The sequence below is a fragment of the Oncorhynchus mykiss genome, chromosome 14, assembly GCF_013265735.2.
Source record: "Oncorhynchus mykiss isolate Arlee chromosome 14, USDA_OmykA_1.1, whole genome shotgun sequence".
In the NCBI taxonomy this organism is placed as follows: Eukaryota; Metazoa; Chordata; class Actinopteri; order Salmoniformes; family Salmonidae; genus Oncorhynchus; species Oncorhynchus mykiss.
In genome coordinates this window covers 39,342,478-39,366,397 of record NC_048578.1, presented here as the reverse complement: position 1 = coordinate 39,366,397, position 23,920 = coordinate 39,342,478, and the positions used below count along the sequence as shown (strand labels likewise).

At 38.7% G+C, this 23,920-nt stretch overlaps 1 protein-coding gene across 5 annotated transcripts in view; it reads left to right on the top strand.

Moving 5' to 3' along the window:
* LOC110489248 (clathrin light chain B-like) overlaps window positions 1-23,270 on the top strand; it is a 31,609-nt gene extending 8,339 nt beyond the window's left edge. For 2 of the 5 annotated variants that reach the window (XM_036943543.1, XM_036943539.1), the window contains exons 6-7: window positions 6,437-6,641; window positions 22,416-23,270. In XM_036943543.1, coding sequence (XP_036799438.1) covers window positions 6,437-6,608 — 172 coding nt within the window. In that variant the 3' untranslated portion in view covers window positions 6,609-6,641; window positions 22,416-23,270. The remainder of the gene's footprint in view (window positions 1-6,436; window positions 6,642-22,415) is intronic. The other 3 variants (XM_036943541.1, XM_036943540.1, XM_036943542.1) reach the window with 3 other exon arrangements.
* Window positions 23,271-23,920: the final 650 nt, after the last annotated feature.

Genomic DNA, 23,920 nt, shown 5'->3' with positions numbered 1-23,920 from the left:
ATCCAATGCTGCAGAAATGTTTTGGCACCCTTCCCCAGATCTGTGCCTCCACGCAATCCTGTCTCGGAGCTCTACGGACAATTCCTTCAACCTCATGGCTTGGTTTTTTGCTCTGACCATACACTGTCAACTGTGGGACCTTATATAGACAGGTGTGTGCCTTTCCAAATCAGGTCCTATCAATTGAATTTACCACAGGTTCACTCCAATGAAGTCGTAGAAACATCAAGGATTATCAATTGAAACAGGATACAGGATCTGAGCTCAATTGCGAGTCTCTTAGCAAAAAATCTAAATGTAAATAAGGTATTTCAGTTTTTATTTTATACATTTGCAAGATTTTCTAAACCTGTTTTCGCTTTGTCATCCTGGGGTATTGTGATGTCATCCTGGGGTATTGTGATGTCATCCTGGGGTATTGTGATGTCATCCTGGGGTATTGTGATGTCATCCTGGGGTATTGTGATGTCATCCTGGGGTAATGTGATGTCATCCTGGGGTATTGTGATGTCATCCTGGGGTAATGTGATGTCATCCTGGGGTATTGTGATGTCATCATGGGGTAATGTGATGTCATCCTGGGGTATTGTGATGTCATCCTGGGGTATTGTGATGTCATCCTGGGGTAATGTGATGTCATCCTGGGGTATTGTGATGTCATCATGGGGTATTGTGATGTCATCCTGGGGTATTGTGATGTCATCCTGGGGTATTGTGTGTAGATTGGGGGGGGGGAAATACTTGAATCCATTTTAGAATAAGGCTGTAATGTAACAAAATGTGGGGAAATGAAGGGGTCTGAATACTTTCAGAATGTAAATAACTATTACATTATTTCTATCCGGTTCATGCTTTTCTCTTTCAGTCGTAAACATCTTTTATTCTTTGGGGTCTTTGCTTTCGTGTTCTGTACCGAACAAAGATATATAAAACGCAAACATTTCAAAGATTTTACTGAGTTACAGTAAAATTATTACATTGAAATGAATTCATTAGGCTCTAATCTGATTTTCACATGACTAAGAATACAGATCTGTTGGTCACAGATACCTTATAAAGAAAAAAGGGTTGTGGATCAGAAAACCAGTCAGTATCTGGCGTGACACATCTCCTTTGCATAGAGTTGATCAGGCTGTTGATTGTGGCCTATGGATTTTTTTTTTTTTTTCACCTTTATTTAACCAGGTAAGCTAGTTGAGAACAAGTTCTCATTTACAACTGCAAATGGTGTCCCACTCCTTTTCAATGGCAAAGTTGCTGGATGTTGGCGGGAACTGGAAAACCACTGTCATGCACATTCATCCAGAGCATCCCAAACATGCTCAATGGCTGACATGTCTATCCAGAGCATCCCAAACATGCTCAATGGCTGACATGTCTATCCAGAGCATCCCAAACATGCTCAATGGCTGACATGTCTATCCAGAGCATCCCAAACATGCTCAATGGCTGACATGTCTATCCAGAGCATCCCAAACATGCTCAATGGCTGACATGTCTATCCAGAGCATCCCAAACATGCTCAATGGCTGACACATCCGTGCGTTATGAAACAAAGGTGATGGCGGCGTATCAATGGTACGACAAAAGGAGCCTCAGGATAACGGTATCTATACTATATAAACAAACATATGTGGACACCCCTACAAATTAGTGGATTCTGCTCAACTCAACTTCAACTGTAAAGTTTGGTGGATGAGGAATAATGGTCTGGGGCTGTTTCTCGTGGTTCAGGCCCTTTAGTTCCAATGGAAATCTTAACGCTACAGCATACAATGGCATTCTAGATGATTCTGTGCTTCCAACTTTGTGGCTACATTTTGGGGAAGACCCTCTGCTGTTTCAGCATGACAACGCACGGGGGGGGCACAAAGCGAGGTCCCTACAGAAATGGCTTGTTGAGATCGGTGTGGAAGAACTTGACCTACCGGCACAGAGTCTCCGCAGCAATATTCCATCTAATAAAATGCCTTCCTAGAAGAGTGGAGGCTGTTATTATAGCAGAGGGGGAACCAACTCCATATTAATGCCTTCCCAGAAGAGTGGAGGCTGTTATTATAGCAGAGGGGGAACCAACTCCATATTAATGCCTTCCCAGAAGAGTGGAGGCTGTTATAGCAGCAAAAGGTGGGACCAACTCCATATTAATGCCTTCCCAGAAGAGGAGGCTGTTATTATAGCAAAGGGGGAACCAACTCTATATTAATGCCCATGATTTTGGAATGAACTGTTTGACAAGCAGGTGTCCACATACTTTTGGGTATGTATGTGCATTCAAATTGCCATCGATTTAAAATGCAATTGTGTTTGTTGTCCGTAGCTTGTACCTGCCCATACCATAACCCCACCCTCTATTCACAATGTTGACATCAGCAAACTGCTCACCCACACGACGCCATCCTGCCTTGTACACCTGAAACTAGGATTAATCCGCGACGAGCACACTTCTTCAGCATACCAGTCGCCATCGAAGGTGAGAATTTGCCCACTGAACTCTGTTTATGATGCCGAAACGCAGTCCGATCAAGACCCTGGTGAGGACGACGAGCACGTAGACGAGCACGTAGACGAGCACGTAGACGAGCACGTAGACGAGCACGTAGACGAGCACGTTTCCCTGAGACGGATTCTGACAGTTTGTGCAGAAATGATTGTTGTTCAAACCCACCATTTCATCAGCTGTCCAGGTGGCTGGTCTCAGACTACCGCAGGTGAAGGAGCCAGATGTGGAGGTCCTGGGCTGGCGTGATTACAGGTGGTCTGCAGTTGTGAGGCCGGTTGGACGTACTGACAAATTCTCTAAAACGAAAAAAAGCTTATGGTAGAGAAATTAACATTAAATTATTTGGCAGCAGCTCTGGTGGACATTCCTGCAGTCAGCATGCCAATTGCACACTCCCTCAACTTGAGACATCTGTGGCATTGTGTTGTGACAACTGCAGTAGTATTTTGTCCCCAACACAAGGTGCACCTGTGTAATGATCATGTTGTTTCATCAGCTTCTTCATATGACACACCTGTCAGGTGGATGGGTTATCTTGGGAAAGGAGAAATGCTCACTAACAGGGATGTAAACTAATTTGTGCACAACATTTGAGAGAAATAACCTTTTTGTGCATATGGAACATTTCTGAGATGTTTTATTTCAGCTCATAAAACATGGAACCAACACTTCTATAAAATCCTTCCTCTGTAATTAATATTACCTGATTGAGCTAATCATGTAAATGTAATTAACTAGAAAGTCGGGGCACCACAAAATAATATTTATAGAGCTGTTATCTTCCGAATAAACTCTTAAAGACCTAGTAATATTTTACATCAATAGCAGTCACTATTAATCGTCACCTTATTTCAGTCTCATCTGGAAGTTGTAGATTCTTGTTTATTTTCACGAACCCTGGCTAACAAGTTGAATCAGCAATACAAAATTGGGTTTAATTATTTATTTACTAACTACCTAAATAATCACACAGAATTATATATACACAGAATTAATCATACATTGATTACAAATTGTCATAAAGGAAAACGTCCCTAGCGGGCGGAACAGATATGACAGCTTGTTACACAAAGAAAAAGCGGGCTGGGTTTTAGTGAAAGAGCGGGAAGACTGAGGAACAAAGGGAGAAGAGCTGTCTCTCGTAAATAAAGTATCTTATGCATTCTAAATTACTGCTCATTTGGAAAAGCGAATAGGACGTGAAGAACAAACGGAGCTATTTCACCTACAAAAATAATATTTTTGGAAAAAAGGAACATTGGCTATCTAACTGGGAGTCTCATGAGTGAAAACATTCGAAGCTCATCAAAGGTAAACAATTTAATTTGATTGCTTTTCTGATTTCCGTGACCAAGTTACCTGCTGCTAGTTGGACAAAATGCTATGCTATCGATAAACTTACACAAATGCTTGTCTAGCTTTGGCTGTAAAGCATATTTTGAAAATCTGAGATGACCGGGTGATTAACAAAAGGCTAAGCTGTGTCTCAATATATTTCCCTTGTGATTTTCATGAATAGGAATATTTTCTAGGAATGTCCGTTGCGCTATGCTAATTAGTGTCAGTCGATGATTACGCTCCCGGACCCGGGATGGGGAGTCACTAGAGGTTTTAAGTACCAACCACATCCCTGTGTCAGTTTTAGTCAAATGTACATACGCTATGAGTCTGGGACATGAACAGATTAAAGCATGACATATCAGTGGTGCTAATCTCTATGGTGATGGTTTTCCTGACTCAGCTTAATGCTTTCGAGTCCACGCCCCGACAAATCGAGGCTGTTCTGAGGGCAAAAAGGGGGTGCAACTGAATATTAGGAAGGTGTTCTTAATATTTTGTACACTGTGTATAGGACAATGTTGACGACAATGCTTCCAACCGTGGTGTCAAGTTGGCTGGTAGTGGATCTCTGAACAGCTTGTTCCGTCTCATCCCACAGATGCTCCATTAGATTGATCTCTGGTGACTGGGCAGGCCACTGCAGTAAGATGAATTCACTGTCATGTTTGTGGATCCATTCCAGGACAGTCCTAGCCTCGTGGCATGGGGCATTATCCGGCTGAAAAAAATCTATTTGCAGATGGATACACTGCTGCCATGAAGGGATGCACCGGATTGGCGACGATGTTCAGATATCCTGTGGCATTCAAACGTTGCTCCACTTTTATCAAGGGGCCCAATGTGTGCCATGAAAACACAGCCCACACCATCACCACCTGCCTGCAATGTTGACACGCTGCGTGATGGATGCATGTACTCGTGGTTCTATCTAGAGTGGAGCCCTCCCATCATTTTTGAAACGGCAGGAACCCAGGATTCGTTCAGCCCAGGCCAGGCAATGTTTTTCCAATTCTCCAGTGTTTTCGTTCCCTAGCCCACTGCAACCTCCGTTTCTCTGAAAGTCCCCTTCATTTACACTGATTTTAAAAGTGGATTTAACAGGTGACATCAATAAGGGGGTCATAGATTCCACCTTGATCGGTCTACAATGTTCATGTGACGGAACTTCCTCTCTTGAATCTTGTTTCGTTCTCTCGTCTCCTGTCACCGGTTTCCTGTGCTAACAACTCCTACTTCTTTGTCTGTTGTGTGCAACTGACCTGTCTATTGTCTCGCTCTACTGCACACTAGGATTTATTGATGAGACTTTCTACCGTCAGTCCAACTCTGAAGTGCTAGGCTTTGTGTAGGCTTTTACAACCATTCTGCTTTTGGTGTAGGATTGTCTTGGCATTCTCCCTTCTTTTTTTTCCTAGTTATCTGGCATTACTTTGTTTGCATGTTCCAACTGTGAAACTAACCAGTGAATTAACACATGATGTGAGGGCTCATTTGGGTCTTGGAGGGACTCTATTTGACTATGTCCATAAATCACAACAGTGTTTTATCGAAATTTTTCGGAATTATTTAAATTGTGAACATTTGCCAAAAATGCATGTAGCCTATTTTCAATACCGTGTGTGTGTGTGTGTGTGTGTGTGTGTGTGTGTGTGTCAGTTTTAGTCAACTGTACCTACGCTATGAGTCTGTGACATGAACAGATTAAAACATGACATATCAGTGGTGCTAATCTATATGGGACAGTTTTCCTGACTCAGATTAGCACCACTGATAAATCACGCTTTAATCTGAGTCAGGAAAACCGTCCCATAGAGATTAGCACCACTGATATGTCATGCTTTAATCTGAGTCAGGAAAACCGTCCCATAGAGATTAGCACCACTGATAAATCACGCTTTAATCTGAGTCAGGAAAACCGTCCCATAGAGATTAGCACCACTGATATGTCATGCTTTAATCTGAGTCAGGAAAACCGTCCCATAGAGATTATCACCACTGATATGTCATGCTTTAATCTGAGTCAGGAAAACCGTCCCATAGAGATTAGCACCACTGATATGTCATGCTTTAATCTGAGTCAGGAAAACCGTCCCATAGAGATTATCACCACTGATATGTCATGCTTTAATCTCTGGGATGGTTTTCCTGACTCAGATTAAAGCATGACATATCAGTGGTGCTAATCTCTATGGGACGGTTTTCCTGACTCAGATTAAAGCATGACATATCAGTGGTGCTAATCTCTGCGGGACGGTTTTCCTGACTCAGATTAAAGCATGACATATCAGTGGTGCTAATCTCTGCGGGACGGTTTTCCTGACTCAGATTAAAGCGTGATTTATCAGTGGTGCTAATCTCTGCGGGACGGTTTTCCTGACTCAGATTAAAGCATGACATATCAGTGGTGCTAATCTCTGCGGGACGGTTTTCCTGACTCAGATTAAAGTCCTGGAAGAAAATGTTATGCCAAAGGAGATTCTCCATTGAGCATTGTAAATGAATTAGTCCAGGACCCGGCTTAATCTGTGTCCGTGGAAACCGTTCCTCAAACACCTCGTCCATATCTCCCTTCCCCTTCCTCCCCTCCTCCAGGGCATCTGAAGAGGCCTTCCTGTCTGAGGCTGACGGCGACAGCCCAGGGACGGAGTGGGAGAGAGTGGCCCGTCTCTGTGACTTCAACCCCAAGACCAACAGGACGGCCAAGGACGTGTCCCGGATGCGCTCGGTCCTCATAGCCCTCAAACAGACACCTCTGGTGCGCTAGTACGGCCAATGGAACGGTGGGGTGGCGACGAAGGTTTCCCTTCTTTTAAAACTGCTCTTGAGTTATGAACCCTGTTTGCATTCAGGCAGAATGTGTACTAGCCTCTAATCGTATAGGTCTTCTTCTGATGTAGGGTTGTTTTAGGTTCAGACCCTCCTATGTCTCTGCTACGTGTCCCTCCTATGTCTCTGCTACGTGTCCCTCCTGTTTCTGCTATGTTTCTACCTGGAGGAAAGGTACTTTGCCTCTACCACCATATTTCCTTATTCTGATGTAAATGTATCCAGTGGAAATATAAGTCACTACACCTTTTAACGTGGAACGTTCCGACTGCCCTCTGTCCTTTTATCGTGGAACGTTCCGTCTGCCCTCTGTCCTTTTGACGTGGAACGTTCCGACTGCCCTCTGTCCTTTTGACGTGGAACGTTCCGTCTGCCCTCTGTCCTTTTAACGTGGAACGTTCCGACTGCCCTCTGTCCTTTTGACGTGGAACGTTCCGACTGCCCTCTGTCCTTTTAACTTCCCTCAACAATGCTTCTATTTTGACCACTACATTACTGACGTTAAGAAAAATATTGTTACTGTATAGTCTTTATTAAACTCCTTCCTGCTCCTAAACTACAGAGGATATTGGGTCAGACCCCTCTCTCTCTCTCTCTCAAGCATGATGCGTCTCCCAATAAGTGTTTTGTCATTCTATAAAATACCAGATTAGTTTAATCTCCACTGTAATGTGTATTTTATTTTATTTCATGTGTAAAGGTCTAACATGTCCTGTTCAGGAACTACATTAGGAGTAGACTACATTAGGAGTGGACTACATTAGGAGTGGACTACATTAGGAGTACATTAGGAGTAGACTACATTAGGAGTGGACTACATTAGGAGTGGACTACATTAGGAGTACATTAGGAGTAGACTACATTAGGAGTTACTACATTAGGAGTAGACTACATTAGGAGTTACTACATTAGGAGTAGACTACATTAGGAGTTACTACATTAGGAGTAGACTACATTAGGAGTTACTACATTAGGAGTAGACTACATTAGGAGTTACTACATTAGGAGTAGACTACATTAGGAGTTACTACATTAGGAGTGGACTACATTAGGAGTACATTAGGAGTAGACTACATTAGGACTACATTAGGACTACATTAGGAGTAGACTACATTAGGAGTGGACTACATTAGGAGTAGACTACATTAGGAGTGGACTACATTAGGAGTACATTAGGAGTAGACTACATTAGGAGTGGACTACATTAGGACTACATTAGGAGTAGACTACATTAGGAGTGGACTACATTAGGACTACATTAGGAGTAGACTACATTAGGAGTGGACTACATTAGGAGTACATTAGGAGTAGACTACATTAGGAGTGGACTACATTAGGAGTACATTAGGAGTAGACTACATTAGGAGTGGACTACATTAGGAGTACATTAGGAGTAGACTACATTAGGAGTGGACTACATTAGGAGTGGACTACATTAGGAGTACATTAGGAGTAGACTACATTAGGAGTAGACTACATTAGGAGTGGACTACATTAGGAGTACATTAGGAGTAGACTACATTAGGAGTAGACTACATTAGGAGTGGACTACATTAGGAGTACATTAGGAGTAGACTACATTAGGAGTTACTACATTAGGAGTAGACTACATTAGGAGTTACTACATTAGGAGTAGACTACATTAGGAGTTACTACATTAGGAGTAGACTACATTAGGAGTTACTACATTAGGAGTAGACTACATTAGGAGTTACTACATTAGGAGTAGACTACATTAGGAGTTACTACATTAGGAGTGGACTACATTAGGAGTACATTAGGAGTAGACTACATTAGGACTACATTAGGACTACATTAGGAGTAGACTACATTAGGAGTAGACTACATTAGGAGTAGACTACATTAGGAGTGGACTACATTAGGACTACATTAGGAGTAGACTACATTAGGAGTGGACTACATTAGGACTACATTAGGAGTAGACTACATTAGGAGTGGACTACATTAGGAGTACATTAGGAGTAGACTACATTAGGAGTGGACTACATTAGGAGTACATTAGGAGTAGACTACATTAGGAGTGGACTACATTAGGAGTACATTAGGAGTAGACTACATTAGGAGTGGACTACATTAGGAGTGGACTACATTAGGAGTACATTAGGAGTAGACTACATTAGGAGTAGACTACATTAGGAGTGGACTACATTAGGAGTACATTAGGAGTAGACTACATTAGGAGTAGACTACATTAGGAGTACATTAGGAGTAGACTACATTAGGAGTAGACTACATTAGGAGTAGACTACATTAGGAGTACATTAGGAGTAGACTACATTAGGAGTAGACTACATTAGGAGTACATTAGGAGTAGACTACATTAGGAGTGGACTACATTAGGAGTGGACTACATTAGGAGTACATTAGGAGTAGACTACATTAGGAGTTACTACATTAGGAGTAGACTACATTAGGAGTTACTACATTAGGAGTAGACTACATTAGGAGTTACTACATTAGGAGTAGACTACATTAGGAGTTACTACATTAGGAGTAGACTACATTAGGAGTTACTACATTAGGAGTAGACTACATTAGGACTACATTAGGAGTACATTAGGAGTAGACTACATTAGGACTACATTAGGACTACATTAGGAGTAGACTACATTAGGAGTGGACTACATTAGGAGTAGACTACATTAGGAGTGGACTACATTAGGACTACATTAGGAGTAGACTACATTAGGAGTGGACTACATTAGGACTACATTAGGAGTAGACTACATTAGGAGTACATTAGGAGTAGACTACATTAGGAGTGGACTACATTAGGAGTACATTAGGAGTGGACTACATTAGGAGTACATTAGGAGTAGACTACATTAGGAGTGGACTACATTAGGAGTGGACTACATTAGGAGTACATTAGGAGTAGACTACATTAGGAGTAGACTACATTAGGAGTGGACTACATTAGGAGTACATTAGGAGTAGACTACATTAGGAGTAGACTACATTAGGAGTACATTAGGAGTAGACTACATTAGGAGTAGACTACATTAGGAGTAGACTACATTAGGAGTACATTAGGAGTAGACTACATTAGGAGTAGACTACATTAGGAGTAGACTACATTAGGAGTACATTAGGAGTAGACTACATTAGGAGTAGACTACATTAGGAGTACATTAGGAGTAGACTACATTAGGAGTAGACTACATTAGGAGTAGACTACATTAGGAGTGGACTACATTAGGAGTACATTAGGAGTAGACTACATTAGGAGTACATTAGGAGTAGACTACATTAGGAGTAGACTACATTAGGAGTACATTAGGAGTAGACTACATTAGGAGTACATTAGGAGTAGACTACATTAGGAGTACATTAGGAGTGGACTACATTAGGAGTACATTAGGAGTAGACTACATTAGGAGTACATTAGGAGTAGACTACATTAGGAGTAGACTACATTAGGAGTAGATTGTAAACCACCTATGCCTGTTTGTTTTTTTTTATTATTAAGAATTGATTAATTGACCTATTCATTCACTGTTGAATGATATTCCTAATTCATTATTTAACGGTAGCTAGTAGTAACTGATTATTTAACGGTAGCTAGTAGTAACTGATTAGTTAACGGTAGCTAGTAGTAACTGATTAGTTAACGGTAGCTAGTAGTAACTGATTATTTAACGGTAGCTAGTAGTAGCTGATTATTTAACGGTAGCTAGTAGTAACTGATTAGTTAACGGTAGCTAGTAGTAGCTGATTATTTAACGGTAGCTAGTAGTAACTGATTAGTTAACGGTAGCTAGTAGTAACTGATTATTTAACGGTAGCTAGTAGTAACTGATTATTTAACGGTAGCTAGTAGTAGCTGATTATTTAACGGTAGCTAGTAGTAACTGATTAGTTAACGGTAGCTAGTAGTAACTGATTATTTAACGGTAGCTAGTAGTAGCTGATTATTTAACGGTAGCTAGTAGTAGCTGATTATTTAACGGTAGCTAGTAGTAACTGATTAGTTAACGGTAGCTAGTAGTAACTGATTAGTTAACGGTAGCTAGTAGTAGCTGATTATTTAACGGTAGCTAGTAGTAACTGATTATTTAACGGTAGCTAGTAGTAACTGATTATTTAACGGTAGCTAGTAGCAGCTGATTAGTTAACGGTAGCTAGTAGTAACTGATTAGTTAACGGTAGCTAGTAGTAACTGATTATTTAACGGTAGCTAGTAGTAACTGATTATTTAACGGTAGCTAGTAGTAACTGATTATTTAACGGTAGCTAGTAGCAGCTGATTAGTTAACGGTAGCTAGTAGCAGCTGATTAGTTAACGGTAGCTAGTAGTAACTGATTATTTAACGGTAGCTAGTAGTAACTGATTATTTAACGGTAGCTAGTAGTAACTGATTAGTTAACGGTAAGTAGTAACTGATTATTTAACGGTAGCTAGTAGTAACTGATTATTTAACGGTAGCTAGTAGTAGCTGATTATTTAACGGTAGCTAGTAGTAGCTGATTATTTAACGGTAGCTAGTAGCTAGTAGTAGCTGATTAGTTAACGGTAGCTAGTAGTAACTGATTAGTTAACGGTAGCTAGTAGTAGCTGATTATTTAACGGTAGCTAGTAGCTAGTAGCAGCTGATTAGTTAACGGTAGCTAGTAGTAGCTGATTATTTAACGGTAGCTAGTAGCTAGTAGCAGCTGATTAGTTAACGGTAGCTAGTAGTAGCTGATTATTTAACGGTAGCTAGTAGCAGCTGATTAGTTAACGGTAGCTAGTAGTAGCTGATTATTTAACGGTAGCTAGTAGTAACTGATTATTTAACGGTAGCTAGTAGTAACTGATTATTTAACGGTAGCTAGTAGTAACTGATTAGTTAACGGTAGCTAGTAGTAACTGATTATTTAACGGTAGCTAGTAGTAGCTGATTAGTTAACGGTAGCTAGTAGTAGCTGATTATTTAACGGTAGCTAGTAGTAACTGATTATTTAACGGTAGCTAGTAGTAACTGATTATTTAACGGTAGCTAGTAGTAGCTGATTATTTAACGGTAGCTAGTAGTAACTGATTATTTAACGGTAGCTAGTAGTAGCTGATTATTTAACGGTAGCTAGTAGCAGCTGATTAGTTAACGGTAGCTAGTAGTAGCTGATTATTTAACGGTAGCTAGTAGTAACTGATTATTTAACGGTAGCTAGTAGTAACTGATTATTTAACGGTAGCTAGTAGTAACTGATTATTTAACGGTAGCTAGTAGCAGCTGATTAGTTAACGGTAGCTAGTAGTAACTGATTATTTAACGGTAGCTAGTAGCAGCTGATTAGTTAACGGTAGCTAGTAGTAGCTGATTATTTAACGGTAGCTAGTAGTAGCTGATTATTTAACGGTAGCTAGTAGTAACTGATTATTTAACGGTAGCTAGTAGTAACTGATTATTTAACGGTAGCTAGTAGCAGCTGATTAGTTAACGGTAGCTAGTAGTAGCTGATTATTTAACGGTAGCTAGTAGCTAGTAGTAGCTGATTATTTAACGGTAGCTAGTAGTAGCTGATTATTTAACGGTAGCTAGTAGTAGCTGATTAGTTAACGGTAGCTAGTAGTAGCTGATTATTTAACGGTAGCTAGTAGCAGCTGATTAGTTAACGGTAGCTAGTAGTAACTGATTATTTAACGGTAGCTAGTAGTAACTGATTATTTAACGGTAGCTAGTAGTAACTGATTATTTAACGGTAGCTAGTAGTAACTGATTAGTTAACGGTAGCTAGTAGTAGCTGATTATTTAACGGTAGCTAGTAGTAGCTAATTATTTAACGGTAGCTAGTAGTAACTGATTATTTAACGGTAGCTAGTAGTAACTGATTATTTAACGGTAGCTAGTAGTAGCTGATTATTTAACGGTAGCTAGTAGTAGCTGATTATTTAACGGTAGCTAGTAGTAGCTGATTATTTAACGGTAGCTAGTAGCAGCTGATTAGTTAACGGTAGCTAGTAGTAACTGATTATTTAACGGTAGCTAGTAGTAACTGATTATTTAACGGTAGCTAGTAGTAACTGATTATTTAACGGTAGCTAGTAGCAGCTGATTAGTTAACGGTAGCTAGTAGCAGCTGATTAGTTAACGGTAGCTAGTAGTAACTGATTATTTAACGGTAGCTAGTAGTAACTGATTATTTAACGGTAGCTAGTAGTAGCTGATTATTTAACGGTAGCTAGTAGTAGCTGATTATTTAACGGTAGCTAGTAGTAGCTGATTATTTAACGGTAGCTAGTAGTAGCTGATTAGTTAACGGTAGCTAGTAGCTAGTAGTAGCTGATTATTTAACGGTAGCTAGTAGCAGCTGATTAGTTAACGGTAGCTAGTAGTAACTGATTATTTAACGGTAGCTAGTAGTAACTGATTATTTAACGGTAGCTAGTAGTAACTGATTATTTAACGGTAGCTAGTAGTAGCTGATTATTTAACGGTAGCTAGTAGTAGCTGATTAGTTAACGGTAGCTAGTAGCAGCTGATTAGTTAACGGTAGCTAGTAGTAACTGATTATTTAACGGTAGCTAGTAGTAACTGATTATTTAACGGTAGCTAGTAGCAGCTGATTAGTTAACGGTAGCTAGTAGCAGCTGATTAGTTAACGGTAGCTAGTAGTAACTGATTATTTAACGGTAGCTAGTAGTAGCTGATTAGTTAACGGTAGCTAGTAGCAGCTGATTAGTTAACGGTAGCTAGTAGTAACTGATTATTTAACGGTAGCTAGTAGTAACTGATTATTTAACGGTAGCTAGTAGCAGCTGATTAGTTAACGGTAGCTAGTAGCAGCTGATTAGTTAACGGTAGCTAGTAGTAACTGATTATTTAACGGTAGCTAGTAGTAGCTGATTAGTTAACGGTAGCTAGTAGTAACTGATTATTTAACGGTAGCTAGTAGTAACTGATTATTTAACGGTAGCTAGTAGCAGCTGATTAGTTAACGGTAGCTAGTAGCAGCTGATTAGTTAACGGTAGCTAGTAGTAACTGATTATTTAACGGTAGCTAGTAGTAGCTGATTATTTAACGGTAGCTAGTAGTAGCTGATTAGTTAACGGTAGCTAGTAGTAGCTGATTATTTAACGGTAGCTAGTAGTAGCTGATTATTTAACGGTAGCTAGTAGTAGCTGATTATTTAACGGTAGCTAGTAGTAACTGATTATTTAACGGTAGCTAGTAGTAACTGATTATTTAACGGTAGCTAGTAGTAGCTGATTAGTTAACGGTAGCTAGTAGCTAGTAGTAGCTGATTATTTAACGGTAGCTAGTAGTAACTGATTATTTAACGGTAGCTAGTAGTAACTGATTATTTAACGGTAGCTAGTAGTAGCTGATTATTTAACGGTAGCTAGTAGTAACTGATTATTTAACGGTAGCTAGTAGTAACTGATTAGTTAACGGTAGCTAGTAGTAGCTGATTAGTTAACGGTAGCTAGTAGTAACTGATTATTTAACGGTAGCTAGTAGTAGCTGATTAGTTAACGGTAGCTAGTAGCTAGTAGTAGCTGATTATTTAACGGTAGCTAGTAGTAACTGATTATTTAACGGTAGCTAGTAGTAACTGATTATTTAACGGTAGCTAGTAGCAGCTGATTAGTTAACGGTAGCTAGTAGTAACTGATTATTTAACGGTAGCTAGTAGTAACTGATTAGTTAACGGTAGCTAGTAGTAGCTGATTATTTAACGGTAGCTAGTAGTAACTGATTATTTAACGGTAGCTAGTAGTAGCTGATTATTTAACGGTAGCTAGTAGTAACTGATTATTTAACGGTAGCTAGTAGTAACTGATTATTTAACAGTAGCTAGTAGTAACTGATTATTTAACGGTAGCTAGTAGTAACTGATTATTTAACGGTAGCTAGTAGTAGCTGATTATTTAACGGTAGCTAGTAGCTAGTAGCAGCTGATTAGTTAACGGTAGCTAGTAGTAGCTGATTATTTAACGGTAGCTAGTAGCTAGTAGCAGCTGATTAGTTAACGGTAGCTAGTAGTAGCTGATTATTTAACGGTAGCTAGTAGCTAGTAGCAGCTGATTAGTTAACGGTAGCTAGTGGCAGCTGATTAGTTAACGGTAGCTAGTAGTAACTGATTATTTAACGGTAGCTAGTAGTAGCTGATTAGTTAACGGTAGCTAGTAGTAACTGATTATTTAACGGTAGCTAGTAGTAACTGATTATTTAACGGTAGCTAGTAGCAGCTGATTAGTTAACGGTAGCTAGTAGCAGCTGATTAGTTAACGGTAGCTAGTAGTAACTGATTATTTAACGGTAGCTAGTAGTAGCTGATTATTTAACGGTAGCTAGTAGTAGCTGATTAGTTAACGGTAGCTAGTAGTAGCTGATTATTTAACGGTAGCTAGTAGTAGCTGATTATTTAACGGTAGCTAGTAGTAGCTGATTATTTAACGGTAGCTAGTAGTAACTGATTATTTAACGGTAGCTAGTAGTAACTGATTATTTAACGGTAGCTAGTAGTAGCTGATTAGTTAACGGTAGCTAGTAGCTAGTAGTAGCTGATTATTTAACGGTAGCTAGTAGTAACTGATTATTTAACGGTAGCTAGTAGTAACTGATTATTTAACGGTAGCTAGTAGTAGCTGATTATTTAACGGTAGCTAGTAGTAACTGATTATTTAACGGTAGCTAGTAGTAACTGATTAGTTAACGGTAGCTAGTAGTAGCTGATTAGTTAACGGTAGCTAGTAGTAACTGATTATTTAACGGTAGCTAGTAGTAGCTGATTAGTTAACGGTAGCTAGTAGCTAGTAGTAGCTGATTATTTAACGGTAGCTAGTAGTAACTGATTATTTAACGGTAGCTAGTAGTAACTGATTATTTAACGGTAGCTAGTAGCAGCTGATTAGTTAACGGTAGCTAGTAGTAACTGATTATTTAACGGTAGCTAGTAGTAACTGATTAGTTAACGGTAGCTAGTAGTAGCTGATTATTTAACGGTAGCTAGTAGTAACTGATTATTTAACGGTAGCTAGTAGTAGCTGATTATTTAACGGTAGCTAGTAGTAACTGATTATTTAACGGTAGCTAGTAGTAACTGATTATTTAACGGTAGCTAGTAGTAACTGATTATTTAACGGTAGCTAGTAGTAACTGATTATTTAACGGTAGCTAGTAGTAGCTGATTATTTAACGGTAGCTAGTAGCTAGTAGCAGCTGATTAGTTAACGGTAGCTAGTAGTAGCTGATTATTTAACGGTAGCTAGTAGCTAGTAGCAGCTGATTAGTTAACGGTAGCTAGTAGTAGCTGATTATTTAACGGTAGCTAGTAGCTAGTAGCAGCTGATTAGTTAACGGTAGCTAGTAGTAACTGATTATTTAACGGTAGCTAGTAGTAGCTGATTATTTAACGGTAGCTAGTAGCTAGTAGCAGCTGATTAGTTAACGGTAGCTAGTAGTAACTGATTATTTAACGGTAGCTAGTAGCTAGTAGCAGCTGATTAGTTAACGGTAGCTAGTAGTAACTGATTATTTAACGGTAGCTAGTAGTAACTGATTATTTAACGGTAGCTAGTAGTAACTGATTATTTAACGGTAGCTAGTAGTAACTGATTAGTTAACGGTAGCTAGTAGCTAGTAGTAACTGATTATTTAACGGTAGCTAGTAGTAACTGATTATTTAACGGTAGCTAGTAGTAACTGATTATTTAACGGTAGCTAGTAGTAGCTGATTATTTAACGGTAGCTAGTAGTAGCTGATTATTTAACGGTAGCTAGTAGTAGCTGATTATTTAACGGTAGCTAGTAGTAGCTGATTAGTTAACGGTAGCTAGTAGCTAGTAGTAACTGATTATTTAACGGTAGCTAGTAGCTAGTAGCAGCTGATTAGTTAACGGTAGCTAGTAGTAACTGATTATTTAACGGTAGCTAGTAGTAACTGATTATTTAACGGTAGCTAGTAGTAGCTGATTATTTAACGGTAGCTAGTAGTAGCTGATTATTTAACGGTAGCTAGTAGTAACTGATTATTTAACGGTAGCTAGTAGTAGCTGATTAGTTAACGGTAGCTAGTAGTAGCTGATTAGTTAACGGTAGCTAGTAGTAACTGATTATTTAACGGTAGCTAGTAGTAGCTGATTATTTAACGGTAGCTAGTAGTAGCTGATTAGTTAACGGTAGCTAGTAGCAGCTGATTATTTAACGGTAGCTAGTAGTAGCTGATTAGTTAACGGTAGCTAGTAGTAACTGATTATTTAACGGTAGCTAGTAGTAGCTGGTTATTTAACGGTAGCTAGTAGTAACTGATTATTTAACGGTAGCTAGTAGTAACTGATTAGTTAACGGTAGCTAGTAGCTAGTAGTAACTGATTATTTAACGGTAGCTAGTAGTAACTGATTATTTAACGGTAGCTAGTAGTAACTGATTATTTAACGGTAGCTAGTAGTAGCTGATTATTTAACGGTAGCTAGTAGTAGCTGATTAGTTAACGGTAGCTAGTAGTAACTGATTAGTTAACGGTAGCTAGTAGTAACTGATTATTTAACGGTAGCTAGTAGTAACTGATTATTTAACGGTAGCTAGTAGTAGCTGATTATTTAACGGTAGCTAGTAGTAGCTGATTATTTAACGGTAGCTAGTAGTAGCTGATTATTTAACGGTAGCTAGTAGTAGCTGATTATTTAACGGTAGCTAGTAGTAGCTGATTATTTAACGGTAGCTAGTAGTAGCTGATTATTTAACGGTAGCTAGTAGCTAGTAGTAGCTGATTAGTTAACGGTAGCTAGTAGTAGCTGATTATTTAACGGTAGCTAGTAGCTAGTAGTAGCTGATTAGTTAACGGTAGCTAGTAGTAACTGATTATTTAACGGTAGCTAGTAGCTAGTAGAAACTGATTAGTTAACGGTAGCTAGTAGTAACTGATTATTTAACGGTAGCTAGTAGCAGCTGATTAGTTAACGGTAGCTAGTAGTAGCTGATTATTTAACGGTAGCTAGTAGTAGCTGATTATTTAACGGTAGCTAGTAGTAACTGATTAGTTAACGGTAGCTAGTAGTAACTGATTAGTTAACGGTAGCTAGTAGTAACTGATTATTTAACGGTAGCTAGTAGTAACTGATTATTTAACGGTAGCTAGTAGTAACTGATTAGTTAACGGTAGCTAGTAGCAGCTGATTAGTTAACGGTAGCTAGTAGCAGCTGATTAGTTAACGGTAGCTAGTAGTAACTGATTATTTAACGGTAGCTAGTAGTAACTGATTATTTAACGGTAGCTAGTAGTAGCTGATTAGTTAACGGTAGCTAGTAGCTAGTAGTAACTGATTAGTTAACGGTAGCTAGTAGTAACTGATTATTTAACGGTAGCTAGTAGTAACTGATTAGTTAACGGTAGCTAGTAGCAGCTGATTAGTTAACGGTAGCTAGTAGTAACTGATTAGTTAACGGTAGCTAGTAGTAACTGATTATTTAACGGTAGCTAGTAGTAGCTGATTAGTTAACGGTAGCTAGTAGTAGCTGATTATTTAACGGTAGCTAGTAGTAGCTGATTATTTAACGGTAGCTAGTAGTAGCTGATTATTTAACGGTAGCTAGTAGTAGCTGATTATTTAACGGTAGCTAGTAGTAACTGATTAGTTAACGGTAGCTAGTAGTAACTGATTATTTAACGGTAGCTAGTAGTAGCTGATTATTTAACGGTAGCTAGTAGCAGCTGATTAGTTAACGGTAGCTAGTAGTAACTGATTATTTAACGGTAGCTAGTAGTAGCTTATTAGTTAACGGTAGCTAGTAGTAGCTGATTATTTAACGGTAGCTAGTAGTAACTGATTATTTAACGGTAGCTAGTAGTAGCTGATTAGTTAACGGTAGCTAGTAGTAACTGATTATTTAACGGTAGCTAGTAGTAACTGATTATTTAACGGTAGCTAGTAGTAGCTGATTAGTTAACGGTAGCTAGTAGCTAGTAGTAACTGATTAGTTAACGGTAGCTAGTAGTAACTGATTAGTTAACGGTAGCTAGTAGTAGCTGATTATTTAACGGTAGCTAGTAGCTAGTAGTAACTGATTAGTTAACGGTAGCTAGTAGCTAGTAGTAGCTGATTAGTTAACGGTAGCTAGTAGTAACTGATTAGTTAACGGTAGCTAGTAGTAACTGATTATTTAACGGTAGCTAGTAGTAACTGATTATTTAACGGTAGCTAGTAGTAACTGATTAGTTAACGGTAGCTAGTAGTAGCTGATTATTTAACGGTAGCTAGTAGCTAGTAGTAACTGATTAGTTAACGGTAGCTAGTAGCTAGTAGTAGCTGATTAGTTAACGGTAGCTAGTAGTAACTGATTAGTTAACGGTAGCTAGTAGTAACTGATTATTTAACGGTAGCTAGTAGTAACTGATTAGTTAACGGTAGCTAGTAGTAACTGATTATTTAACGGTAGCTAGTAGCTAGTAGTAACTGATTAGTTAACGGTAGCTAGTAGTAGCTGATTATTTAACGGTAGCTAGTAGTAACTGATTAGTTAACGGTAGCTAGTAGCAGCTGATTATTTAACGGTAGCTAGTAGTAGCTGATTATTTAACGGTAGCTAGTAGCTAGTAGTAACTGATTATTTAACGGTAGCTAGTAGTAGCTGATTATTTAACGGTAGCTAGTAGCTAGTAGTAACTGATTAGTTAACGGTAGCTAGTAGTAGCTGATTATTTAACGGTAGCTAGTAGTAACTGATTAGTTAACGGTAGCTAGTAGCAGCTGATTATTTAACGGTAGCTAGTAGCAGCTGATTATTTAACGGTAGCTAGTAGTAACTGATTATTTAACGGTAGCTAGTAGTAACTGATTAGTTAACGGTAGCTAGTAGTAGCTGATTATTTAACGGTAGCTAGTAGTAACTGATTATTTAACGGTAGCTAGTAGTAACTGATTATTTAACGGTAGCTAGTAGCAGCTGATTAGTTAACGGTAGCTAGTAGTAACTGATTAGTTAACGGTAGCTAGTAGTAACTGATTATTTAACGGTAGCTAGTAGTAACTGATTATTTAACGGTAGCTAGTAGTAACTGATTATTTAACGGTAGCTAGTAGCAGCTGATTAGTTAACGGTAGCTAGTAGTAGCTGATTATTTAACGGTAGCTAGTAGTAGCTGATTATTTAACGGTAGCTAGTAGTAACTGATTAGTTAACGGTAGCTAGTAGTAACTGATTATTTAACGGTAGCTAGTAGTAACTGATTAGTTAACGGTAGCTAGTAGTAACTGATTATTTAACGGTAGCTAGTAGTAACTGATTATTTAACGGTAGCTAGTAGTAACTGATTAGTTAACGGTAGCTAGTAGTAGCTGATTATTTAACGGTAGCTAGTAGTAACTGATTAGTTAACGGTAGCTAGTAGTAACTGATTATTTAACGGTAGCTAGTAGTAACTGATTAGTTAACGGTAGCTAGTAGTAACTGATTATTTAACGGTAGCTAGTAGTAACTGATTATTTAACGGTAGCTAGTAGTAACTGATTAGTTAACGGTAGCTAGTAGTAGCTGATTATTTAACGGTAGCTAGTAGTAACTGATTATTTAACGGTAGCTAGTAGTAGCTGATTAGTTAACGGTAGCTAGTAGTAACTGATTAGTTAACGGTAGCTAGTAGTAACTGATTATTTAACGGTAGCTAGTAGTAACTGATTAGTTAACGGTAGCTAGTAGTAACTGATTATTTAACGGTAGCTAGTAGTAACTGATTATTTAACGGTAGCTAGTAGTAACTGATTAGTTAACGGTAGCTAGTAGTAACTGATTATTTAACGGTAGCTAGTAGTAACTGATTATTTAACGGTAGCTAGTAGTAACTGATTAGTTAACGGTAGCTAGTAGTAACTGATTATTTAACGGTAGCTAGTAGTAGCTGATTATTTAACGGTAGCTAGTAGTAGCTGATTAGTTAACGGTAGCTAGTAGTAACTGATTATTTAACGGTAGCTAGTAGTAACTGATTAGTTAACGGTAGCTAGTAGTAGCTGATTATTTAACGGTAGCTAGTAGTAGCTGATTATTTAACGGTAGCTAGTAGTAACTGATTATTTAACGGTAGCTAGTAGTAACTGATTATTTAACGGTAGCTAGTAGTAGCTGATTAGTTAACGGTAGCTAGTAGCTAGTAGTAGCTGATTAGTTAACGGTAGCTAGTAGCTAGTAGTAGCTGATTATTTAACGGTAGCTAGTAGCTAGTAGTAGCTGATTAGTTAACGGTAGCTAGTAGCTAGTAGTAGCTGATTAGTTAACGGTAGCTAGTAGTAGCTGATTATTTAACGGTAGCTAGTAGTAGCTGATTAGTTAACGGTAGCTAGTAGTAGCTGATTAGTTAACGGTAGCTAGTAGTAGCTGATTATTTAACGGTAGCTAGTAGTAGCTGATTATTTAACGGTAGCTAGTAGTAACTGATTATTTAACGGTAGCTAGTAGTAACTGATTATTTAACGGTAGCTAGTAGTAGCTGATTAGTTAACGGTAGCTAGTAGTAACTGATTAGTTAACGGTAGCTAGTAGTAACTGATTAGTTAACGGTAGCTAGTAGTAACTGATTATTTAACGGTAGCTAGTAGTAGCTGATTAGTTAACGGTAGCTAGTAGTAACTGATTATTTAACGGTAGCTAGTAGTAGCTGATTAGTTAACGGTAGCTAGTAGCAACTGATTAGTTAACGGTAGCTAGTAGCTAGTAGTAACTGATTATTTAACGGTAGCTAGTAGTAGCTGATTAGTTAACGGTAGCTAGTAGTAACTGATTAGTTAACGGTAGCTAGTAGCTAGTAGTAACTGATTATTTAACGGTAGCTAGTAGTAACTGATTAGTTAACGGTAGCTAGTAGTAACTGATTAGTTAACGGTAGCTAGTAGTAACTGATTATTTAACGGTAGCTAGTAGTAACTGATTAGTTAACGGTAGCTAGTAGTAACTGATTAGTTAACGGTAGCTAGTAGCTAGTAGTAACTGATTATTTAACGGTAGCTAGTAGTAACTGATTAGTTAACGGTAGCTAGTAGCTAGTAGTAACTGATTATTTAACGGTAGCTAGTAGTAACTGATTAGTTAACGGTAGCTAGTAGTAACTGATTAGTTAACGGTAGCTAGTAGTAACTGATTATTTAACGGTAGCTAGTAGTAACTGATTAGTTAACGGTAGCTAGTAGTAACTGATTAGTTAACGGTAGCTAGTAGCTAGTAGTAACTGATTATTTAACGGTAGCTAGTAGTAACTGATTAGTTAACGGTAGCTAGTAGCTAGTAGTAACTGATTATTTAACGGTAGCTAGTAGTAACTGATTAGTTAACGGTAGCTAGTAGAAATGAGATGCTATGAGCTTGTGGCCTTGTTGAACTTTAAACTCCTCCTTACTCCTGTTAGGGTTTGTGCTTCTGGCCAGATTAATTTCCTTCCCAAGCTAGACTACTTACAGCCTGGTTTCAGATCGGTTTTGTGCAGTCTTGCCAAACGTGACAATGACCCTTCTTTTTATATATATATATACACATACGTTCTATGCAATGACCATAGGAGTTGGCAGGACAGCACAAACAGATCTGGGACCAGGCTAGACAATGTAGTCCTCTCCCAACAAATAAGTGTCTTCACATCCAACGAATCATTCTGAGGTAGATCCTCCGTAAGCATCAGAAGAATTCACATACCAAGGGGGCTTGTTGTGCCAATTGTTTTTAGGCTGTTAGATCCTTGGGGAACCACCCCGTCTCCTTGGATAGATCCACATCATGTCCAACGCATGTGTCTCTTTACCTCTACTTTAGGCACAAGTGGTCACCCTCTCTCGACTTTTCTCACTGTCATTCGTGAAGGATAATTCTTCCAAGTTTTACCAGTGAGACGTCTTGTCTATGCAGCATCAGTCTCATGGGATGTATACCTTTTCCTATCGATCTTAGATATGTACTGTTTTGAATGACGCACAGTGAGTGACTTGTAGGGCAGAAGGTGTTAAAAAATTGTAGCACATCTATTTTTATTTTTTGTTGTTTCAAAGCACTTTTTGTTTTGTTGTTTGTTTAGTAGCCCACTTGAGTTAAGGCTGCATGAGAGAGAAATGCAACCATTTAAACAATTATCCTGAAATCAGGTGTTTGTTTTCCTTAACAAAACATACAGTAACATCCTATTATATTGGTTTCTGTTCTGTATAATTATCATGTGATCTTCCAAACTTTGATTCAGCTTTGATCTAACTTTTAGTAAAACGATAACCATTCAGAGTCGCCTGCGGACACTGTGGAAGTAGAGAATCCCCCGCGTGCACAGAACCTTTAACCCTGGGAAGAAAAGTCCGATCCACAGACACTCTGTTTTTAAAGAGTCCTCATATCATGGCCAAATTAAACAAGATATCTAGAATGACATGGACATGTTTTAAAAGAGTCCTCATATCATGGCCAAATTAAACAAGATATCTAGAATGACATGGACATGTTTTTAAACAGTTTGATGAACGCTAGTCTGTTGAGTCCTATTTTGAAACACTTCCCCCCCCCCCCTTCATTTAAACTGCATTGCTTCAATCTGTGATCAGCTGTTGTCTATTGGGACTATCACACAGAGGAGAATGTTACACGGGAACTGGAAAACTCATCAATAAAAATTCTCAGAAGTTGGCCTGTTTTGGTATTTTATTTTCCTTTATTTTTAATCAAGCAAAAGGTTTGTGTGAGCATTAAATAAGACCAATACACAGTGGGTACTTGGGAAGACTCGAGACCATAGGCGTACTGTTAAAATAAGGAGTACTCTGGGCAGAGAAATGTTCTTGGTGGTACAGTAACCAAAACAGGCTGAGAACCGTTGGATATAACGCCAGAGAAGACCTGAGAAGTTCCTCTGCCTCCCTTACAAGAGCCCCACACTGCCAGGTCATATCTTCACCAGGCCCTATAACACCCCTTATTCCTCTGCTATTTACAAGAGCCCCACACTGCCAGGTCATATCTTCACCAGGCCCTATAACACCCCTTATTCCTCTGCTATTTACAAGAGCCCCACACTGCCAGGTCATATCTTCACCAGGCCCTATAACACCCCTTATTCCTCTGCTATTTACAAGAGCCCCACACTGCCAGGTCAGTAGCTAGTAGTTATTCACTTACATTGGTCGTAAGAGCCAGATGCTCCATCTTAAATATTATAGCACACAAACAATGTAAGGGACAGGCATATAACCCCTATGTGTGTGTGAAGATACATTGCTGTGTGTTTTTAATTTATTTTAAATTTTACCTTTTATTTAACTAGGCAAGTCAGTTAAGAA